This window comes from Nerophis lumbriciformis, linkage group LG38, assembly GCF_033978685.3.
Source record: "Nerophis lumbriciformis linkage group LG38, RoL_Nlum_v2.1, whole genome shotgun sequence".
In the NCBI taxonomy this organism is placed as follows: domain Eukaryota; kingdom Metazoa; phylum Chordata; class Actinopteri; order Syngnathiformes; family Syngnathidae; genus Nerophis; species Nerophis lumbriciformis.
In genome coordinates this window covers 5,121,064-5,145,641 of record NC_084585.2, presented here as the reverse complement: position 1 = coordinate 5,145,641, position 24,578 = coordinate 5,121,064, and the positions used below count along the sequence as shown (strand labels likewise).

Here is a 24,578-nt window from a genome sequence, read left to right as displayed (position 1 = left end):
TGAGTGGATAAACAGCGGAGGTGTGCTCGTGTGTCAGCAGTAAATGAAACACATCCTTACAATGTCTGCACATTAGGACTTGGGGTTCTGAGGTCAAGAAAAGTGAGAGCGTGTAAAGATGACTTGAATGAGGAGGTGTCACCCTGTGTGTGTGTGTGTGTGTGGGCTATATAAAGAGACTGTGCTGTCAAATCAAATGGTGTTGACGGGCGAGCAGCAGATGTCGGGGGTGTCATGTCACCACATAATGTGAACAGCCAGGTCACAGTTATTGTTACCCCGAGGGCCAAAAGCTACAGAGGCTGGAATGACAGACCATTGTCTCTGCAGGCTGGCCACTCTAAATAGAACAAGGCAAGGAACAAATGGTCACACTCAGTGGAGGCTCAGAAAAAGGCAGCAGAAAAGTGAATGGATGTTTTTAATATCTCTAGCAGGAAGTCTAATAAAACATTTGTTGTTAGCAGACATCAATATCATATTATGATCAGTGAAATGAAATATACAGCTTTCAAAGTACCAAAATAAAAGTAAGTCAGCAGGAAACTTGTGCATTTGTTGAAGATTCTTTTGACCAATTTGACATGGAGAGGAGAATATTTGTGTATCAGTCCACAACACAAAGATCACTTTGATACAATTTAGCTTGTGGAGATTCTCTTCTGGATGAATCGAGGCGTTCAAATAGAAGCAGAAGACGAGTTTCACGTCACAAAGCATCCACTGATGTACGGAGAGTGAAGTCAAACTTCAATCTTTTTTTCTTGTAAGGTGAGTTGAGTCTTGCCACTGACGGATGAAGTGCTACAATCACTCACTTTGATCTAAGACTTGTTACACATTCAGGAGGACACGTTTGTTTTTTTAACAAAAATAGACACGGCTTATCCAGCCTTGAAGTTCCTTCTCAATATATATATATATTTATATAAAAGTATGTCTGCTCTATTTACAGTCAGAGAGGTCCTGCATGCTTCATGGTGGCTCGGCATTGTGGGTAGTGCAGTTTTAGTGTCCTCCAAGAAGACGACCCTCAACATTTGTGGCTTTTTTCAATTTAGTTGTACATTTTTCAACAGAAGATTAGTGATTGTAATCAGCTGGTAATGATTGCCTAACATAACTCCTGGTTTTGGGGGGAAAAAAATCAATAAATCAACATGTGACTTTGCTACAGCTGTGCTCTTCTAGTCATCTACTCTCAAACGATAGCCATTTTGTCCCCTAATTACCTCGCTCTCTTCAGGAAGCTACAGTTGTTTCTTGGGTGTGGATGAAAAGAAGGGTGGCAGTGTTTGGTTGGGACAGGCAGGGCTTCTAGACGGACGACTGGTCCCACACCTGTTTGATAAAAGGCAAGCAATCAATAGACAAACTCATACACTGACCAATAAAGTGGCATTATTAGGGGAGGTTGTTCAGATGTCATCATAGAAGATAATTATATGTTCCATCAAAAAACCTTTGTTACTAATTATCTACCTGGCATGTGATATTCTAACATTACTACTGTGTAGGATGCATATATGTTTAAGAGTTCTTTCTTTTTACATAGTCATGTTTAGAGTAGATAGTACTTTTCCTTTGTGGATTCTACCAGTCTCTCTTTGTCTTCAGATTGTCTGTTTAGTGTCTTAAAGCATCAGGAATGTGAAATACAACACCTACTCTTTCCTTATCAGTGTTGCGAGGGGGAGAGATGGGGGGTTTTCTTTGTGTGCAAAGGAGTTGGCTTTTCCGTTGGAATGCCAGATCAACTAGAGTAGCCGATATGAATGTATTGGTTAAACCAGGGGTCGGCAACCCGCGGCTCTTTGATCACTCTGATGCGGCTCAGCAGCTTACTTGCTGAACCCCCCAATTTGCCCGTGAGACTTCCGGATTTCAGTGCCTCTCGCAGAAAACTCCCAGGATTAATATTTACCGATTTTCACCCTTACAGCTATAATAATAAGGGCCTGTCGTGATGGTACAACATTTGGCGCCCTCTATAATCTGTATTAACAGCGTGCCAGCCCAACACTTGTCAAACAATATTCATCTTTAGCTTGCACACGTCCGTGACAGCAAGGCATACTTAGTCAACAGCCACACAGGTTACACTGACGGTGGTCATATAAAACAACTTTAAGACTCTTACTAATAATGCGCCACACTTTGAACCAAAACCAAACAAGAATGACAAACACATTTCGGGAGAACATCTGCACCTTAACACAACATAAACACAACAGAACAAACACCCAGAATCCCATGCAGCCCTGACTCTTCCGGGCTACATTATACACCCCTGCTACCACCAAACCCCGCCCCCACCCCAACCCTGCTCCCTCACCCCCCCCGCCCCCCGTGCGTCGGTTGAGGTGGGCGGGGTTTGGTAGCGGGTGGGGGTGTATAATGTATCCCGGAAGAGTTAGGGCTGCATGGGATTCTGGGTATTTGTCCTGTGTTTATGTTGTGTTACGGTGCAGATGTTCTCCCGAAATGTGTTTGTCATTCTTGTTTGGTGTGGGTTCACAGTGTGGTGCATTATTAGTAAGCAAAGCGGAAGCTCCATGCAACGTGTGGCTGATCAGGCACGCTGACTGTAGTGGGTGCTATATGCTGTACCATCACGGCACGCATGACGCCGACAAGTGTCATTAAATAAAAACCCGCGTGTCGCACCAGCATTCAAATTCCACCTAAAGGTGTGGGCAGCGTGTCTGAGACCCCTGGTTATACACAGCACAAAGCAAAAAAAAAAAAAAAAAACTTCGTATGCAGTGTTATTTCATTTAAAATTTCAAAAAATTTTTGCGGCTCCCATTGTTTTCTATAATTTGTGAAACTGGTCAAAATGGCTCTTTGACTGGTAAAGGTTGCCGACCCCTGGGTTAAACTGATCTCCTAAAGCTTTAGTAAAACTTGAAAATATTCCAATTCTGTCTTGATGGTCCTTCTTACTCAGCATCTATGTCATCGAAAGAACTCGGGATTGACCAGTAACTTAGATTCCCTGGGAGGAAGAACTGGTCCGACGCAACACTACTCACACACTTGCTCAGTGGCCTGGTGGTTAGAGTGGTAGGTTGTGAGTTCAAAACCCCGGCCATACCAAAGACTATAAAAATGGGACCCATTTCTTCCCTGCTTGGCACTCAGCATCAAGGGTTGGAATTGGGGGTTAAATCACCAAAAATGATTCCCGGGCGCGGACACCACTGCTTCACTGCTCCCCTCACCTCCCAGGGGGTGAACAAGAGGACACATTTCACCACACCTAGTGTGTGTGTGTGACAATCATTGGCACTTTAACTTAATTAGTTGTGTTGTGTAGAATTGACGATTTTGACCACTTTGTGTATGAATGAAGGAGGTGCCAATCAAACACTCACCGATTAGCATCGGCACATTTTTTAGAAAAAGAAATCATGTGATCGACATTGCTGATTAAAAAGTTAAAGTACCAATGATTGTCACACACACACTAGGTGTGGCGAAATTATTCTCTGCATTTGACCCATCACCCTTGATCACCCCCTGGGAGGCGAGGGGAGCAGTGAGCAGCAGCGGTGGCCCCTGCCCGGGAATAATTTTTGGTGATTTAACCCCCAATTCCAACCCTTGATGCTGAGTGCCAAGCAGGGAGGTAATGGGTCCCATTTTTATCGTCTTTGGTATGACTCGGCCCGGGGTTTGAACCCTGAATGCAGCTGAGATAGGCTCCAGCACCCCCCCGCGACCCGAAAGGGACAAGCGGTAGAAAATGGATGGATGTTTTAATTGATCTGATGTTAGCGATTATATTTCCTCTTTTCTCTTGAAACCAAACACTGGAGTGAATTTTCGAGCTAAAGTCTCCATAGGCCAAGGTCTTGGTTTGTGATGCACAACAGCATTTTGAAGTGTGACTAGTACGAGCTCAGTGAAAATAAGGTGTATGAACATGATGTCTGCAGGAGGAAATGACGTGCTGCTATAAAAGTGTCAAACACAAGAGGATTATGAAATATTCATGGTAAATACGAAGGAAAGAGATGCAATTAGCATAAATACCGGAGAAAGCTGCTGGCTCCTTCCCAGAGGTTGGAAAGAAGCCACTTTAAAGAGTTGGAAAATCTCCTATTAAAGTGAAATCCCCAGCGTTGCATAAATCACACACTAGAAGATAATCATCCAAACTACAGACCTTGGTAACAGGGTTGATGGGCGTGCGTCCAGATCCGGTATGAAGCCTTTGGCGCTCTTCAAAGCGTCCCGGAGATCTCTCCCTGCGAACGTCCATCATGCGCCCGGGCGAGCGCTCCATGCGGGGGTCCGCCATGGCCCTGGCCGGGGAGCGCTCCAGTCGAGGGTCGGCCATGGCCCTGCCAGGAGACCCCGCCATCCGGCTCTCCAGCATTCTGCCAGGAGACTTCTCTCGCTCCAGAGGACGGCTGGGGGACTTGTCGCGACGGAACTCTGTGCGGGCCTCTCGGTAGCGGTGGGGTGTGCCCGGCTCCCCGTGGGTGAGGGGGTTGCCTGCCAGTCTTTTGGAGATGTGCTCGTTGTAGGAAGGAGGCCCGCGTTTGTTAGGGCTGTGAGGGAAGAGATGCAAGAGGTAACTGTTAGAATAATTATGTATGTATTATCACACTAACTTCCATCCATCCATCCATCCATCTTCTTCCGCTTATCCGAGGTCGGGTAGCGGGGGCAGCAGCCTAAGCAGGGAAGTCCAGACTTCCCTCTCCCCAGCCACTTCGTCCAGCTCCTCCCGGGGGACCCCGAGGCGTTCCCAGGCCAGCCGGGAGACATAGTCTTCCCAACGTGTCCTGGGTCTTCCCCGCGGCCTCCTACCGGTCGGACGTGCCCTAAACACCTCCCTAGGGAGGCGTTCGGGTGGCATCCTGACCAGATGCCCGAACCACCTCATCTGGCTCCTCTCGATGTGGAGGAGCAGCGGCTTTACTTTGAGCTCCTCCCGGATGACAGAGCTTCTCACCCTATCTCTAAGGGAGAGCCCCGCCACCCGACGGAGGAAACTCATTTCGGCCGCTTGTACCCGTGATCTTGTCCTTTCGGTCATAACCCAAAGCTCATGACCATAGGTGAGGATGGGAACGTAGATCGACCGGTAAATTGAGAGCTTTGCCTTCCGGCTCAGCTCCTTTTTCACCACAACAGATCGATACAGCGTTCGCATTACTGAAGACGCCGCACCGATCCGCCTGTCGATCTCACGATCCACTCTTCCCCCACTCGTGAACAAGACTCCGAGGTACTTGAACTCCTCCACTTGGGGCAAAATCTCCTCCCCAACCCGGAGATGGCACTCCACCCTTTTCCGGGCGAGAACCATGGACTCGGACTTGGAGGTGCTGATTCTCATCCCAGTCGCTTCACACTTGGCTGCGAACCGATCCAGTGAGAGCTGAAGATCCTGGCCAGATGAAGCCATCAGGACCACATCATCTGCAAAAAGCAGAGACCTAATCCTGCAGCCACCAAACCAGATCCCCTCAACGCCTTGACTGCGCCTAGAAATTCTGTCCATAAAAGTTATGAACAGAATCGGTGACAAAGGGCAGCCTTGGCGGAGTCCAACCCTCACTGGAAACGTGTCCGACTTACTGCCGGCAATGCGGACCAAGCTCTGGCACTGAGCATACAGGGAGCGAACTGCCACAATAAGACAGTCCGATACCCCATACTCTCTGAGCACTCCCTACAGGACTTCCCGAGGGACACGGTCGAATGCCTTCTCCAAGTCCACAAAACACATGTAGACTGGTTGGGCAAACTCCCATGCACTCTCAAGGACCCTGCCGAGAGTATAGAGCTGGTCCACAGTTCCACGACCAGGACGAAAACCACACTGTTCCTCCTGAATCCGAGGTTCGACTATCCGGCGTAGCCTCCTCTCCAGTACACCTGAATAGACCTTACCAGGAAGGCTGAGGAGTGTGATCCCACGATAGTTAGAGCACACCCTCCGGTTCCCCTTCTTAAAGAGAGGAACCACCACCCCGGTCTGCCAATCCAGAGGCACCGCCCCCGATGTCCACGCGATGCTGCAGAGTCTTGTCAACCAAGACAGCCCCACAGCATCCAGAGCCTTAAGGAACTCCGGGCGGATCTCATCTACCCCTGGGGCCTTGCCACCGAGGAGCTTTTTAACTACCTCAGCAACCTCAGCCCCAGAAATAGGAGAGCCCACCACAGACTCCCCAGGCACTGCTTCCTCAGAGGAATACGTGTTGGTGGGATTGAGGAGGTCTTCGAAGTATTCCCTCCACCGATCCACAACATCCGCAGTCGAGGTCAGCAGAACACCATCCTCGCCATACACGGTGTTGATAGTGCACTGCTTCCCCTTCCTGAGGCGGCGGATGGTGGTCCAGAATTGCTTCGAAGCTGTTCTAATGTGAGCAAGGGCAAATACTTCTTGTCTGAGGGGTGGCCTCAGCTGTAGATGTTATCTTTGTTTGAGCCCGCCAACAGCCAAGGACTTCAACCGACTTCAGCGAAGATGGGATGACGGCACGCGGACGAGGCAGAGACTTCAAGGACCTCAACAAGATAAGATTCCAACACGCAGACGAAGCGGTGACGGGGCGAAAGCACAAGGCCCCCAGAACATTCCGTCAGGTATCGCACGTCCTGGACCTGCTTTGCATAAAATATGCGACCACTCCTCTTAGAGGCAACCTTAGTATTGCTGACTGTGGAACTCCTGAATAAAAAGAGAGACGCAAGAGCTGGACTTTAGAGCGTAGGGCGAGACTGTGACTAAGGGTCCGGCTCCATGCGTTCTCCTCATGAGCTAAATTGAACTCCGTCTCTGATTGATTCCTTGCTTCTTGTCTGATTAATAGATGTCATCAGTGTTTGAACCTGACATACAAACCATATTCCATCTGAACTGTTCTGTACCATCAAGAAGGAATCATGACTTCAGTGCAGAAGTTACTGTATCTCAGAAGAGGTTCCAAATAGTTCCATATTTGCTAGGTTGTTTCCATCAGGGTTTTATTGCTGCTGGTTCTGATCACAGGTATGTACTGTGGTGTAGACCAGGGTTTTTCAACCTTTTCTGAGCAAAGGCACATTTTTTGCGTTGAAAAAAATGCGGAGGCACACCACCAGCAGAAATCATTCAAAAACGAAACTCAGTTGACAGTAAAAAGTCGTTGTCACAATTGTTGGATATGACTTTAAAGCATAACCAAGCATGCATCACTATAGCTCTTGTCTCAAAGTAGGTGTACTGTCACACCCTGACTTATTTGGAGTTTTTTGCTGTTTTCCTGTGTGTTCTTGTCTTGCGCTCCTATTTTGGTGGCTATTTCCCTTTTTTTGGTATTTTCCTGTAGCAGTTTCATGTCTTCCTTTGTGCGATATTTCCTGCATCTACTTTGTTTTAGCAATCAAGAATATTTCAGTTGTTTTTATCCTTCTTTGTGGGGACATTGTTGCTTGTCATGTCATGTTCGGATGTACTTTGTGGACGCCGTCTTTGCTCCACAGTAAGTCTTTGCTGTCGTCCAGCATTCTGTTTTTGTTTACTTTGTAGCCAGTTCAGTTTTAGTCTCGTTTTGCATAGCCTTCCCTAAGCTTCAATGCCTTTTCTTAGGGGCACTCACCTTTTGTTTATTTTTGGTTTAAGCATTAGACACCTTTTTACCTGCACGCTGCCTCCTGCTGTTTCCGACATCTATAAAGCAATTACCGTATTTTTCGGACTATAAGTCGCAGTTTATTTCATAGTTTGGCCGGGGGTGCGACTTATACTCAGGAGCGACTTATGTGTGAAATTAACACATTAGCATTATTGATCTCATTCACGTAAGAGACTAGACGTATAAGATTTCATGGGATTTAGCGATTAGGAGTGACAGATTGTTTGGTAAACGTATAGCATGTTCTATATTTTATAGTTATTTGAATGACTCTTACCATAATATGTTACGTTAACATACCAGTTGGTTATTTATGCCTCATATAACGTACACTTATTCAGCCTGTTGTTCACTATTCTTGATTTATTTTAAATTGCCTTTCAAATGTCTATTCTTGCTGTTGGCTTTTATCAAATACATTTCCCTCCCCAAAAAATACGACTTATACCAGTGCGACTTATATATGTTTATTTCCTTTTTTATTATGCATTTTCGGCCGGTGCGACTTATACTCTGGAGCATACTTGCCAACCTTGAGACCTCCTATTTCGGGAGGTAGGGGGGGGGGGGGGGGGGATAAAAGAAATACTTGAATTAAAGTGTTCATTTATTTACACATTTACACACACATAACACTCATCTACTCATTGTTGAGTTAAGGGTTGAATTGTCCATCCTTGTTCTATTCTCTGTCACTATTTCAGAACACACACATTATATATGTATAACTAATTTGGGAGTCTGAATTAGGATCAGAAGTTCCTATATAAACATTGCGCACTCACGTCGCCTTTTTGTATTGATTACTGCAGCTGTGCACTGGATTCATTCACAAATACAAACTACAACTCACAAACACTTTAGAGTTAGGCTCCACCATCAGAATGTGTACTTAAACTTATAAAGATCACATGGATATTATTCAGTGAGTTGATTCACCAAAACTAACCTGTTATACAGGAGGAAAAAGCACACAGGACGTTTCAATTGTTCACAGACTGGTCGCGCTCATCAGAATGACAAGACACTTCCGGTCTGCAGGTGATAGCATTCAATTGGGAAGAAACGCCCTACTGCCCCCTACTGACCAATGTGAATACTGATAAATGTGTAATGACAGCTCCAAAAACGAATTCAAACCACAAAATAAAATAAAAAAAATCAACACAAAAATGTGACACATTATGGGTGGGTCACATATGCATGTACAGTAGATGGCAGTATTGTCCTGTTTAAAAGTGTCACAACATTGCTGTTTACGGTAGACGAAAACTTGACTGCTGTTGTTGTGTGTTGTTACCACGCTGGGAGGACGTTAATGAAACTGCCTAACAATAAACCCACATAAGAAACCAAGAACTCGCCCTCCTTCATTAGCTGTTTATATGGTGGGAAAGCGGACGTGAGAACAGGCAGTCAACACGTCACTCAGGTCCGCATGGAGCTGGAGGGGGCGTGGCCTCCAGCTCCGCCTGAATTTCGGGAGATTTTCGGGAGAAAATTTGTCCCGGGAGGTTTTCGGGAGAGGCGCTGAATTTCGGGAGTCTCCCGGAAAATCCGGGAGGGTTGGCAAGTATGCTCTGGAGCGACTTATACTCCGAAAAATACGGTAGCTACCGGCTACCACCTACTGATATGGAAGAGTATTACATGGTTACTCTGCCGAGCTCTAGACACTCAACAACAACAACAACACATCATTTGCAGACTATAATTACTGGTTTGCAAAAAAACATTTTTCACCCAAATAGGTGGAATTACATAATCTCCCACGGCACACCAGACTGTATCTCACGGCCGCAGCACAAAACACTGGTGTAGACAATCAACACTTTTTTTATGACATGCAATGTTTGGGGCCAAACAAAGTACACAATAAATAAACAAATACATACAAATCCTCTATTTGACTCATTTAAGTCCTCCCTCCGGCTCTTCTATTTCTGGGGCTGAGGTTGCTGAGGTAGTTAAAAAGCTCCTCGGTGGCAAGGCCCCGGGGGTGGGTGAGATCCGCCCGGAGTTCCTTAAGGCTCTGGATGCTGTGGGGCTGTCTTGGTTGACAAGACTCTGCAGCATCGCGTGGACATCGGGGGCGGTACCTCTGGATTGGCAGACCGGGGTGGTGGTTCCTCTCTTTAAGAAGGGGAACCGGAGGGTGTGTTCCAACTATCGTGGGATCACACTCCTCAGCCTTCCCGGTAAGGTCTATTCAGGTGTACTGGAGAGGAGGCTACGCCGGATAGTCGAACCTCGGATTCAGGAGGAACAGTGTGGTTTTCGTCCTGGTCGTGGAACTGTGGACCAGCTCTATACTCTCGGCAGGGTCCTTGAGGGTGCATGGGAGTTTGCCCAACCAGTCTACATGTGCTTTGTGGACTTGGAGAAGGCATTCGACCGTGTCCCTCGGGAAGTCCTGTGGGGAGTGCTCAGAGAGTACGGGGTGTCGGACTGTCTGATTGTGGCAGTCCGCTCCCTGTATGATCAGTGTCAGAGCTTGGTCCGCATTGCCGGTAGTAAGTCGTACACGTTTCCAGTGAGGGTTGGACTCCGCTAAGGCTGCCCTTTGTCACCCATTCTGTTCATAACTTTTATGGACAGAATTTCTAGGCGCAGTCAAGGCGTTGAGGGTATCTGGTTTGGTGGCTGCAGGATTAGGTCTCTGCTTTTTGCAGATGATGTGGTCCTGATGGCTTCATCTGGCCAGGATCTTCAGCTCTCGCTGGATCGGTTCGCAGCCGAGTGTGAAGCGACTGGGATGAGAATCAGCACCTCCAAGTCCGAGTCCATGGTTCTCGCCCGTAAAAGGGTGGAGTGCCATCTCCGGGTTGGGGAGGAGACCCTGCCCCAAGTGGAGGAGTTCAAGTACCTAGGAGTCTTGTTCACGAGTGAGGGAAGAGTGGATCGTGAGATCGACAGGCGGATCGGTGCGGCATCTTCAGTAATGCGGACGCTGTATCGATCCGTTGTGGTGAAGAAGGAGCTGAGCCGGAAGGCAAAGCTCTCAATTTACCGGTCGATCTACGTTCCCATCCTCACCTATGGTCATGAGCTTTGGGTTATGACCGAAAGGACAAGATCACGGGTACAAGCGGCCGAAATGAGTTTCCCCTCTCCCTTAGAGATAGGGTGAGAAGCTCTGTCATCCGAGGGGAGCTCAAAGTAAAGCCACTGCTCCTCCACATGGAGAGGAGCCAGATGAGGTGGTTCGGGCATCTGGTCAGGATGCCACCCGAACGCCTCCCTCGGGAGGTGTTTAGGGCACGTCCAACCGGTAGGAGGCCACGGGGAAGACCCAGGACACGTTGGGAAGACTATGTCTCCCGGCTGGCCTGGGAACGCCTCGGGATCCCCCGGGAAGAGCTGGACGAAGTGGCTGGGGAGAGGGAAGTCTGGGCTTCCCTGCTTAGGCTGCTGCCCCCGCGACCCGACCTCGGATAAGCGGAAGAAGATGGATGGAAGTCCTCCCCAGGTTTGTAAACATGAACAGAGAATGAAAGAGAATAATCACTCTAGTATTGATCATATACTGATACTACCTTTAATATACACATCACCAATTTATGGATTGACCCGCCCTCCTCTTACGTGTGGTGTGCTGACTGCAACAATGCTAACACAAGCAGTTGTTATATTACCCACCCTCTGCACCCTTATTATTCTACCTGTTAATAACTGATTTCTTTCTGCTGTTCCATCTCTTCTTCTTAGTTCTTACTTCTTGGTGTTGTTTAAAGCAAACTTACTGCTTAGCTTAGCTGTTAGCATGCCTGCTCCTGTCTTACTCTCGATGTGTAACATGTAGTTTCTTTTTCCGTAATGGAGGTGATTATTATTAGCTTAGCAGAGCGGCTCCACACTCTGTACGGAGACTCACAATTAGCTGCTTGTCAGCCGGGATACCAAAAATAAATAATGTGAGAATGAGATATTTTTAAGTGTTCTTTTTTTAATCCATAGTCATGTTTAAATCAGCTGGTATTTTCCCATGTATCTTCTCGTGACCTCCTTGCTTTTATCTTATGTCCGCGAGTAAACTCTTTGTTTTGTCATTTGGGCTCCTGTTTGTGTTTTGGCCAGTTCCTTACCTGTTTTTGAAGAAGCAGCTGTGCTCCTTTCTGGGCGAGAGGGGCCGTTTTCGCTCTACATAAGCTGACTCTTTTTGTTTAGATATAGACCTCGCTTGCTGACGCTATAGTTGCATTGCAAGGGCTGGTCTCCTAAAGCTTCAGTAAAACTTGGTATTGTACCATTCTGTCTTTGAGGTCCTTTTTACTCAACATATATGTCATCCAAAAGAACTTGGGATTGACCAATGTGTTTTATTCCCTGGGAGGAGCAATAGCCAGATGACATCAGTGTTTGTGATCGGTATTCAATGATCAGCAATGGTGATCACATGAAAATCAGCCAATAGTGTTGGTGGAGCGGCACACCCCTAATATGTACACATGACCACAGCTACGTACTGTGACACCCCCTAATATGTAGATGACCACAGCTATGTACTGTGACACACCCCTAATATGTAGATGACCACAGCTATGTACTGTGGCACACCCCTAATATGTACATGACCACAGCTATGTACTGTGACACACCCCTACTATGTAGATGACCACAGCTATGTACTGTGACACACCCCTAATAAGTAGATGACCACAGCTATGTACTGTGACACACCCCTAATATGTAGATGACCACAGCTATGTACTGTGACACACCCCTAATATGTAGATGACCACAGCTATGTACTGTGACACACCTCTAATACGTAGATGACCACAGCTATGTACTGTGACACACCACTAATATGTAGATGACCACAGCTATGTACTGTGGCACACCCCTAATATGTAGATGACCACAGCTATGTACTGTGACACACCCCTAATATGTAGATGACCACAGCTATGTACTGTGACACACCCCTAATATGTAGATGACCACAGCTACGTACTGTGACACACCCCTAATATGTAGATGACCACAGCTACGTACTGTGGCACACCCCTAATATGTAGATGACCACAGCTATGTACTGTGGCACACCCCTAATATGTACATAACCACAGCTATGTACTGTGGCACACCCCTAATATGTACATAGCCACAGCTATGTACTGTGACACACCCCTAATACGTAGATGACCACAGCTATGTACTGTGACACACCCCTAATATGTAGATGATCACATTGTTAGAATAAGTATGTATATATTATCACACTAACTTTAGTATGCTTAAAGTCAGTTGCTTTAGTTATTTAGATATTGTGCTCAAGTTGGACTTTTCTAATCTGTGCAAGGACAAAAACTTCTTGTCTGAAGGGTGGCCTCAGTCGTAGATGTTATCTTTGTTTTAGCCTGCTAACAGCCAAGGACTTCAAGGACCTCAACGAAGATAAGATGACAACACGCAGACGAAGCAGAGACAAGGTGAAATCACAAGGCCCCCAGCACAATATGCATAATATATGTGCCCACTCCTTTTAGAGGCGGCCTTAGTATTGTTGACTGTGGCACTCCTGAATAAATAGAGGAACGCAGGAGCCGAACCTTAGAGCGTAGAGCGAGACTGTGACTAAGGGTGCAGCTCCATGCGTTCTCCTCATTAGCTAAATTGAACTCTTGTCTCTGCATGATTCCTTGCTTCTTGTCTGTTTAATAGATGTCATCAGTGTTTGAACCTGAGACACAGCTAGGTACTGTGGCACACCCCTAATATGTAGATGACCCCAGCTGTGACCTGGGCATAGTGGTGAGTGTTTGGCACTGCAGGACTTAGTGTGGTTGACCACAGTCACATTGATTGGACCAGCTGATGAAGTGAGAAGAAGATGCAAACATATTTGTCATGTTGAAGTCTGCATTAATAACAAACATTCATCACATCAAAATAGTCTTTATTCAAATGTTCAACTCTCACACGAAGCAGTTTAATTGACCTTAACATTTACTGCAAATAAAAAATGAATTCTTCCTCCTGCAAAGAAGAAGAATGCGGGTGTTACTGCAACACACTAGACTAAAACTAACCACCCCCACCTGTGCCCTGCAGTGCCAACTACACCCGTGTGCCCTCCACTAGTCCCACTCCAAGAGGTCCTTTCACTATTTCTTCCTTCAGCTACCAATCAACACTCTTGTATCTCTCTTAAAAGCTCAACCAAATCCCCTAAAAGTTTGTTGTTACTTTGGTTCCTGGTCAACAACGTCGCTGTCAGTAATCGAGACTTGACTAATTAGACTCCCAGAGGTCCTTTAATGAGTTACTTTCACTATTTCTTCCTTCAGCTACCAATCAACACTCATGTATCTCTCTTAAAAGCTCAACCAAATTCCCTAAAAGTTTGTTGTTACTTTGGTTCCTGGTCAACAACGTCATTGTCAGTAATCGAGACTTGACTAATTAGACTCCCAGAGGTCCTTTAATGAGTTACTTTCACTATTTCTTCCTTCAGCTACCACTCAACACTCATGTACAGTATCTCTCTTAAAAGCTCAACCAAATCCCCTAAAAGTTTGTTGTTACTTTGGTTCCTGGTCAACAACGTCGTTGTCAGTAATCGAGACTTGACTAATTAGACTCCCAGAGGTCCTTTAATGAGTTACTTTCACTATTTCTTCCTTCAGCTACCAATCAACACTCTTGTATCTCTCTTAAAAGCTCAACCAAATTCCCTAAAAGTTTGTTGTTACTTTGGTTCCTGGTCAACAACGTCGCTGTCAGTAATCGAGACTTGACTAATTAGACTCCCAGAGGTCCTTTAATGAGTTACTTTCACTATTTCTTCTTTCAGCTACCAATCAACACTCATGTATCTCTCTTAAAAGCTCAACCAAATCCCCTAAAAGTTTGTTGTTACTTTGGTTCTTGGTCAACAACGTCGTCGTCAGTAATCAAGACTTGACTAATTAGACTCCCAGAGGTCCTTTAATGAGTTACTTTCACTATTTCTTCCTTCAGCTACCACTCAACACTCTTGTATCTCTCTTAAAAGCTCAACCAAATCCCCTAAAAGTTTGTTGTTACTTTGGTTCCTGGTCAACAACGTCGCTGTCAGTAATCGAGACTCGACTAATTAGACTTGCTGAAGGAAGGAACAGGAAATAAAAAAGTGGTCAGTCCAACATAAACACCACTACCACCCTCACCTGCGCCCCGAGCCGCTACGCTGCAGGTCTCCTCCACCGTCCTGGTTCTGGATCAAGTTGCCTTTGCAGCAAATGACTCGTAATTTGTTCTGGTAGGACGAGGCCAAGTAGATGGCGCCGGAGGAGATTGCCGGGCCGAGGTAGCGTGGGTTAGGGATGTCCAGGTGAGCGTATGAGTGACACCTGGGAAGACAAGAGGACAGTTTAAAGGGGAACATTATCACAATTTCAGAAGGGTTAAAACCATTAAAAATCAGTTCCCAGTGGCTTATTTTATTTTTCGAAGTTTTTTTCAAAATTTTACCCATCACGCAATATCCCTAAAAAAAGCTTCAAAGTGCCTGATTTTAACCACCCGTCCATTTTCCTGTGACGTCACATAGTGAAGCCAACACAAACAAACATGGCGCATAGAACAGCAAGCTATAGCGACATTAGCTCGGATTCAGACTCGGATTTCAGCGGCTTAAGCGATTCAACAGATTACACATGTATTGAAACGGATGGTTGTAGTGTGGAGGCAGGTAGCGAAAACTAAATTGAAGAAGAAACTGAAGCTATTGAGCCATATCGGTTTGAACCGTATGCAAGCGAAACCGACGAAAACGACACGACAGCCAGCGACACGGGAGAAAGCGATGACGAATTCGGCGATCGCCTTCTAACCAACGATTGGTATGTGTTTGTTTGGCATTAAAGGAAACTAACAACTATGAACTAGGTTTACAGCATATGAAATACATTTGGCAACAACATGCACTTTGAGAGTGCAGACAGCCCAATTTTCATCAATTAATATATTCTGTAGACATACCCTCATCCGCGCTCTTTTCCTGAAAGCTGATCTGTCCAGTTTTGGAGTTGATGTCAGCAGGCCAGGGAAGCTAGGGTCGATAGGGGGTTTAGCTCGCTCGTCTGCGGGAACAAACTGCCGCCATTGCTTGCCGTGCTACCGAGGTCCTTTGTCCCTGAATTGCTCACACACTCCGGCAGATTCAATGGGGGTCTGGCGGCAGATTTCTTTGACTTTATCGTTGGAAATGCATCTGCTTTGAGTGTCGCAGGATATCCACACATTCTTGCCATCTCTGTCGTAGCATAGCTTTGGTCGGTAAAGTGTGCGGAACAAACGTCCAATTTTTCGCATCTTTGAGTCAGTCGATGGTGGAGGGTGTGTCAGTCGATGGTGGAGGGTGTGTCAGTCGATGGTGGATGGTGAGCCAGTCGATGGTGGATGGTGAGTCAGTCGATGGTGGAGGGTGAGTCAGTAGATGGTGGAGGGTGTGTCAGTCGATGGTGGATGGTGAGTCAGTTGATGGTGGATGGTGAGTCAGTCGATGGTGGAGGGTGAGTCAGTCGATGGTGAGCCAGTCGATGGTGGAGGGTGAGCCAGTCGATTGTGGAGGGTGAGTCAGCATAATAACAACATAGCTGTAAAGCAGGAAAGGCACACACTACATACACAAAGCCTAACCAGGCCTTTTTCTCTCTCAAGGAATTGTGAAATAAAATCATGTCTGAAGCCCAGAACACTTGACACAGTTCCCCAGTTTTAGTTTAGAGATAAGGAACGATTGGCCTGGCCCACTAGCATCCCTCTTTATGTTTGTGAACTTTACAGTCTATACATTTAGAGTGATGTGATAATCAAACACTCTAGAAGTCTAGAATGAAAGAGTATATAAGAGAATTGACAGAGTGTGTGTACCTTCAGTGCGCAGTGCCTTGTTAAAATCCAGCCGCTGTTGCTTAGCAGGTGAAGTGTGTCTCTCTTTACTAGCTTTGTCGAAGCATGTTGCTTTTGTAGCTGTTTCAGCAGATTTGAATTGCTAGGATAGGATCTTTGATCCAAGACACAACTTACATTTAACTAAAATGTTCTTTTCTTTGTGGTTGACAAAAGAAAAGCATTGAGAATATCTCCATGTTAAGAAACTCTGCTGTGGGCTTCGCCATGATGTCTTGTTAGTAAACACAGACACGCCCCCTCCCACACACACCCAGGAAACGCGCGGCGCGCCTCTACCGCAGCGCTGCAATAAAACACACTCAGGTCTTCTCAGACTCTAGCTGATCCTACATAAAAAAATAACGCAGTAATGCATCACGTAGTAACGGTAACTGAGTTACTGAATATAAAAAATAACGCGTTAGATTAGATCCCGGACGAGCCCCCAAATTGTTGCGTTTCGGACCAGTTGTTCCTCCCAGGGAATTCAAGTCACAATTCGCTCCCAAGCTCTTTACGACACTTAAAGCAGAGTTGAAAAACCACCAGAGACAGAATAGGTATTTTGTTGTATATTTTCAAAGCTTTGCCAATATACATTTTGAGACCAGTCTAACCCTAGAACATTCTATTGCGCCTCCCAAAATGGTCTGTCTTCCCAACGCCAAAAACCCCTTCTTTCCTTCCCCCTCCCTAGCCATAATACAAGCACAACGTCTCCCTAGTCATAATACATTCCAAAGAACTCAAGGTTAACACACACAGTATACTTGCTGACAGAGCATCAAGAGAAGAAATGGAAAACACGAGCTGTTTTCAAATATGACGAAGAAATGAAAGAAGTACAACTTAAATTCGGATATATGTAAATATCTGCCTCCGACACTAGTTACCGCCGAAAGTAACGGCGTTAGTCCCAACACTGATACTGTCTGATTCCAATCATTTCACAATCATACCAACTTATATTCTTGTCTTCATGAAAGAAAGGAATGTTGATCTTGCTTGTATTATCATTTAACACCTTTAACTTGTTAACACAAACCTCTCTTTCATAAATAAATCAATATAAATGATAAGTATGAATGATCTCCTCCACTTGGTCAAATGAAAAGTGTCTGGCCTGCAGAAAAAGTGTGGGCATCCCTGAGCTAGAACATAAAAATGTGTTTACTACCTTCTAAATGTTCAACATTATGAGAGCCCTGGCGACATGAAATAAGGCCCTATAGTCTTGTTCCATACATAGTAATGTTGCCTCATCTGATACACAAAACTACTAAAGTGTTGTTATTTTTACTTCATTTGGCCATTTTTATGCTTGCAAATGCCTAATTAAAAGGGCAGAAATGTTGTAAAATATATATATTTTTTAAATTGTTGAAGCGTGATGTAGCGAGGGACGACTGTATACATTTATATTCACTGTTACATCAGCAGCCATAACTGCCATGTGGCCCTCAGTGAAAACAAGTCTGACACTTCTGGTGGAGACTGATAGAAAAAGTACACATATCATCTAATACAGGGGTGCTCATTACGTCGATCGCGATCTACCGGTCGATCTCGGAGGGTGTGTCAGTCGATCACCAGCCAGGCATTAAAAAAATAGTCCTAAAAATGAGCGATCATAAATCTTCACTATGACGTCACTTTCGTCACTTGATTGACATTCACGGCACCCGAGGGTCTTCTGAGATGACGCTGGCTGCTGCCAGCTCATTACAATTACCGACTGGAAGGCGAGAAACACTTTATTTCAACAGACTCTGGCGCCGTACCTGTCGTCAAAACTCCAAAGACCGACTGCACAGTTGCACAGTTGTGCTAACAAAATAAGAGTCTCAGAAAGCTGGCGTGCACAAGCTAGCAAGCTACGGAGTATGCCGACAATGTATTTCTTGTAAAGTCTATACAAAGGAGTACGGAAGCTGGACAAATAAGATGCCAAAAACCAACCACTTTCATGTGGTATTGGACAGAAAGGAAGACTTTTTTTTATCCTCCATTCGAAAATGCGGACGTTATCATCACCACTGTCTGATTCCAATCAATGCAAGTCATCAGAATCAGGTAATACACCAACTTATATTCTTGTCTTCATGAAAGAAAGGAATCTATATGTGTTAAACATGCTTGTATTATTTTTAACCACCTTTAACTTGTTAACAATATTAACTATGTGTTAAACATGCTTGTATTATCTTTAACCACCTTTAACTTGTTAACAATATTAACTATATGTGTTAAACATGCTTGTATTATTTTTAACCACCTTTAACTTGTTAACAATATTAACTATATGTGTTAAACATGCTTGTATTATCTTTAACCACCTTTAACTTGTTAACAATATTAACTATTTGTGTTAAACATGCTTGTATTATTTTTAACCACCTTTAACTTGTTAACAATATTAACTATATGTGTTAAACATGCTTGCATTATCTTTAAACACCTTTAACTTGTTAACAATATGTATTAAACATACTTGTATTATCATTAAACACCTTTAATGTATTAACAATATTAACTATATGTGTTAAACATGCTTGCATTATCTTTAAACACCTTTAACTTGTTAACAATATTAACTATATGTGTTAAACATGCTTGCATTATCTTTAAACACCTTTAACTTGTTAACAATATTAACTATATGTGTTAAACACACTTGTATTATCATTAAACACCTTTAATGTATTAACAATTTTAACTATATGTGTTAAACATGCTTGCATTATCATTAAACACCTTTAACTTGTTAACAAAAACATATATTTCATAAATAAGTAAATATAAATGATATATATGAATGAGGTAGATCCCCACGACTTGATCAGTTGAAAAGTAGCTCGCCTGCAGAAAAAGTTTGAGCACCCCTGGTCTAATAAGATGCATTCCAAGAGGATGTTAGCATGATTGCAAGTAAGGACAATGACATGTAATAGTGACAGTCTTACCCCAGTGCAGCATGGCCCTGAATCTCAATCACATCCAGAGAGTTGAAGTAGGTGACAAACAGGTAGGGCTCTCTATAGGCTGAAATGGTCAAGTTGACATTTAATATGCTGTAATAAAGTCGTGCAGACTCAAACTAACCAAAGGACAGAGGCAGTCGGCTCCACTTGATGTCATCACTTCTGCTCCTGCGGCCGTATGCGTCCACAAACACGCCAAACTCTGCAAGAAATGTGTGGAATCAAGTTAAGCAAAAATACAAATCAAACTACTAGTAGGTGCTTGGACTGTGCTAGGGATGTCCCGATCCAGGTTTTTGCACTTCCGATCCGATACCGATATTGTTTTTGCACTTCCGATCCGATACCGATACTGACCGATACCGATACTGGCCTATCCGAGCATGTATTAAAGTTTAAAGTTATTTAGCCTACTTAGTTGTCAGAATCATGTTGAAAAGGGTTTTAGTACTCTTGATAACAACTAGCCAGCTGAATTAGGGGAGTTTGAATAATACACAATGGTTGGTAACAAGAAACTGACCTGTTTATTCAAGGATAAACACAAAATAGACAAAATTATACATGACAAACAGAAATGGCATCATTGAACTAGGGCTGGGCGATATGGCCTTTTTTTAATATTGCGATATTTTAAGGCCATATTGCGATACACAATATATATCTCGATATTTTGCCTTAGCCTTGAATGAACACTTGATGCATATAATCACAGCAGTATGATGATTCTATGTGTTTTGATTGATTGATTGAGACTTTTATTAGTAGGTTGCACAGTGAAGTACATATTCCGTACAATTGACCACTAAATGGTAACACCCCAATAAGTTTTTCAACTTGTTTAAGTCGGGGTCCACTTAAATTGATTCATGATACAGATATATACTATCAGATATATACTATCATCATAATACAGTCATCACACAAGATAATCACATTGAATTATTTACATTATTTATAATCCAGGGTGTGGAGGGGGGCGCCTGATGTAAGTGTCAAAAAGACAACTAAAGAGTTTGATATGAGAATAAATCTAAAGTTAAAATATAGGGTAGAAATGCACCCATTTGCAGGAAATGTAGTCTTGATTTTCAACATTTTCTTTCAAGGCTTGCATGTCTACATTAAAACATTCTTCTTCATACTGCATTAATATATGCTACTTTTAAACTTTCATGCAGAGAAGGAAATCACAACTAAAAAAAAAAAAAAAAAATTCATGCGGTGCTGATCTGGAAATTTTTGCCTCGGCATTTTGATGGTGTGGACGTGTGGCACCGAATGGAGATAAGCGTCTCGACAGACGTTACAATATTTGAACAATGATGACGAAAACTGTTGTCTCTGTCGTGTCTGTGTGTCGAAAATTGTTATGCGCTTATTTTTTTATTTGATTTTGTGCGTGGCATATAATTACTATGCGCAGAGGACACTTAAACAGTGCGCAATTGCACAGGCGAGCACCTTAGAGGGAGCGTTGCTCGCACGGCTGCGCTAGCATCACAGCTAACATTAGCCATGCTGCTACCTCTCTGCTCGGGGAGGGCGTATACGTATGTGACGTATGACGTGACAGTATGTGACGTATGACGTGACAGTATGTGATGTGTGTAAGAAGGTGCGCTTGCTGTCTGTGAGAGGGAGACACAGAAAAGAGTGAGAAGAGCCTGTCGTGTAATGCCAGCAGCTAAAAGCAACTGCGTGAGAATCCACAGACCTGTGGATGTGTTGAAGGTGTGCTGGAAAATGCGGAACGGAAATTAGGGAGCAGCAGAAAAGTGATTTTCAAATGAATGGTGATTCTTATTTGCAATGATTCTTAATCAAGTAAAAAAAACAACTATTTACAATTGTTTTTAATCTGTCCTGTGCAGCCACTCAGACACATCATATAGTAGATGTAGATGATCTAGATCTGTGTACACATTTACTTTGCAAAAGAGAAGTGTTGGATACTTCTCTTGTTGCCTTATTTGTATTTGACTTTATTAAATGTATGTCTAGAATTGTATTCAACAAAACCACTTTTCTTTTAAGTAATATAAAAATATATCAGCGTTGTTTGTTAGGACTGTGACTCTTTGGGCACCACACCATTCCATTCAGTTCCATTCTTGAAGGTAATGATTCCACTCAGAATCAGTTCTCAATTAAAACTGATTCTCGATTCAAAATCTATACTTGTTTGATAACATTGGGTGCCAGTTCTATGATAAATAACTCCTATCGACTTCTATATTACCTAAAAGAAAACCGGTTTTGTTGAATAAAATGTAATAAAGTCAACAAGAGAAGTATCAACACTTCTCATTTCTAAAGTAAATGTGTCCAGCAGATATAGATCATCTACAACATGGGTGTCAAACTCTCATACTCATACTTGCCAACCCTCCCGATTTTTCCCGGGAGACTCCCAAATTTCAGTGCCCCTCCCGAAAATCTCCTGGGGCAACCATTCTCCCGAATTTCTCCCGATTTCCACCCGGACAACAATATTAGGGGCGTGCCTTAAAGTCACTGCCTTTAGCGTCCTCTACAACCTGTCGTCACGTCCGCTTTTCCTCCTTACAGACAGCATCCCTGTCACATAATATATGCAGCAGGCATACTTGGTCAACAGCCATACAGGTCACACTGAGGGTGGCCGTACAAACAACTTTAACACTGTTACAAATATACGCCACATTGTGAACCCACACCAAACACATTTCGGGAGAACATCCGCACTGTAACACAACATAAACACAACAGAACAAATACCCAGAACCCCTTGCAGCACTAACTCTTCCGGGACACTACAATATAAACCCCCCGCTACCACCAAACCCAGCCCCCCCAGCCCCGACATTAATGAACTAGCATCCCAGAAAAGATGTCAGGTATCTCGCTTGGGCACATCAGATTAGATCAGTGTGTCGCAAACTGAGCAGTAAAAAGTCCTGAATGGTTGGTTTATTCATTGTTATTTTATTTTCCAAATTTATTAGCCTGTGGAAAAAGTTAATGTTGATATTTACCTCAGAAGGCTGCAAATACAAAAGAGGCATTACATTTTTTTATTAAAATTGTATTTAATATGCCATTGATGTTTTTTTGTTTGTTTTTTGAAAGTTGATTTTGCACTATTAAGTTTTATAAGCATTGCTTGTTGTTTATTTTTTGAAAGTTGATTTTGCACTATTAAGTTTTATAAGCATTGCTTGTTCCATATTCAGTGTAAAGCAAACTGAGCAATAATTAACGTTGTATTCATGCACTTTCTCTTGCTACTTCAAGGCTTGAATGTTTGATTCATTCATTATTGTTATTTTATTTTCAAATTTATTATTAGCCTGTGGAAAAAGTTTATTTTGATATTTACCTCAGAAGGCTGCAAATAGAAAAGAGGCATTACATTTTTATTTAAATTGTATTTGATATGCCATTGATATTTTTTAATTATTATTATTATTATTATTATTTGAAACTGGATTTTGCATGTCACTATAAAGTTATATAAGCCCTACTTGTTCAATATTCAATGCAAAACTTGTTTGGGTCCCTATTAAAAGGTTAATTTGTTCAACCTTGGCCCTCGGCTTTGTTAAGTTTTAAATTTTGGCCCACTCTGTATTTGACTTTGACACCGCTGACCTACTATATGATTTTAAAGTAAATCATTTTTGGATTTTTTGAATCCTTTAAGAATTGTTCCAAATAAAAATCGCGATAAATCAAAAAATGTTTTTAATTTTATTTATTTTTTGACATCACTACTGTTTTTCTATTTTGTAGTATTTTTTATTATGTAGTTAATCATATATATGGCACCCAATGTTATTAAAAAAAAGTATTGATTTTGAATCAAGAGTTGTTTTGAGTCTGTGAATGTAATGACTCTTGAAAAAATAAGATTTATAAACTCTACAAATATGAATAAATGGGAACTAACCTGGAAACCTTTACTGACATATATTGAATCATGACTTATAGACATAAAAAAAAAAAAAAGCTTTATCTTTTTTTGTAGTTGTATTCCTTTTTTATTATTAGGGCCCACATGGCCCATTGCATAAGGACTCCCACAGGGAGTCCTTATGCAATGGGACATAAGGACCTATTGAATTTGTAAGGTTTTATTCTTTATTCTTTATTCGTCCGCCGCCACATTAAACTGTAATTTGACCCACTTAACATGCTTCAAAGCCCTGCGATGAGGTGGCGACTTGTCCAGGGTGTACCCCGCCTTCCGCCCGATTGTAGCTGAGATGGGCTCCAGCGCCCCCCCGCGACCCCAAAAGGGAATAAGCGGTAGAAAATGGATGGATGGATGGATGGATGGAACATGCTTCAAAACTCACCATATTTGACCCACACATCAGGACCTGCGAAAATGGCCTTTAAAAAAAAAAAACGAACCACAAAACTCAAAATTGCGCTCTAGCGCCCCCTAGGAAAAAAAAAACTAGACTGCCTGTAACTCCCACTAGGAAGGTCGGAGAGACATAAAACAAAAACCTCTATGTAGGTCTGACTTAGACCTACATTTCATAATAGTACATTCTCGGGCTAAAATCAACAGGAAGTTGGCAATTCCCCCTTCAAGACAAAAAAGTACTAAAAACAGTCACTTTTGCCTCTTTGAGCTGTAATTTGACCCCCTTAACATGCTTCAAAACTCATTAAACTGAACGCACACATCAGGACTAGCAGAAATTGCGATCTAATATAAAAACCTAACCCCAAATCTCAAAATTGCGCTCTACCGCAATTTTTGAATAAAACACAGAAAAAACTGCTCCTCAGAAGAAAAAAATGACAAAACTGCCTGTAACTCCCACTGGGAAGGTCGGAGAGACATGAAACACATACCTCTATGTAGGTCTCAGTTACACCTACATTTCATAAATTGACAACCTCCAGCAAAAATCAACAGGAAGTTTGCTATTTCCCCTTCAAAACAAAATGTTTGTAAAAACCGGTCACCTTTCTTCAAAATCTATCTCCTCTGAGCGCGTTTGTCGTTTCGGCTTCAAACTAACACAGGAGAGAGATTAAACCCTTGTGTATAAAATAACAGAACAGCGTTTTA

General features: G+C 43.3%; 1 protein-coding gene across 6 annotated transcripts in view; it reads right to left on the bottom strand.

Moving 5' to 3' along the window:
• Positions 1 to 416: 416 nt before the first annotated feature.
• The window catches only part of cita (citron rho-interacting serine/threonine kinase a), a 172,567-nt gene continuing 148,405 nt past the window's right edge, over positions 417 to 24,578 (bottom strand). For all 6 annotated transcript variants that reach the window (XM_061932779.2, XM_061932781.2, XM_061932782.2 and 3 more), the window contains 5 exons: positions 19,629 to 19,709; positions 19,490 to 19,568; positions 14,798 to 14,980; positions 4,172 to 4,559; positions 417 to 1,341 (listed from right to left, as the gene is read on the bottom strand). In XM_061932779.2, coding sequence (XP_061788763.1) covers positions 1,318 to 1,341; positions 4,172 to 4,559; positions 14,798 to 14,980; positions 19,490 to 19,568; positions 19,629 to 19,709 — 755 coding nt within the window. In that variant the 3' untranslated portion in view covers positions 417 to 1,317. The remainder of the gene's footprint in view (positions 1,342 to 4,171; positions 4,560 to 14,797; positions 14,981 to 19,489; positions 19,569 to 19,628; positions 19,710 to 24,578) is intronic.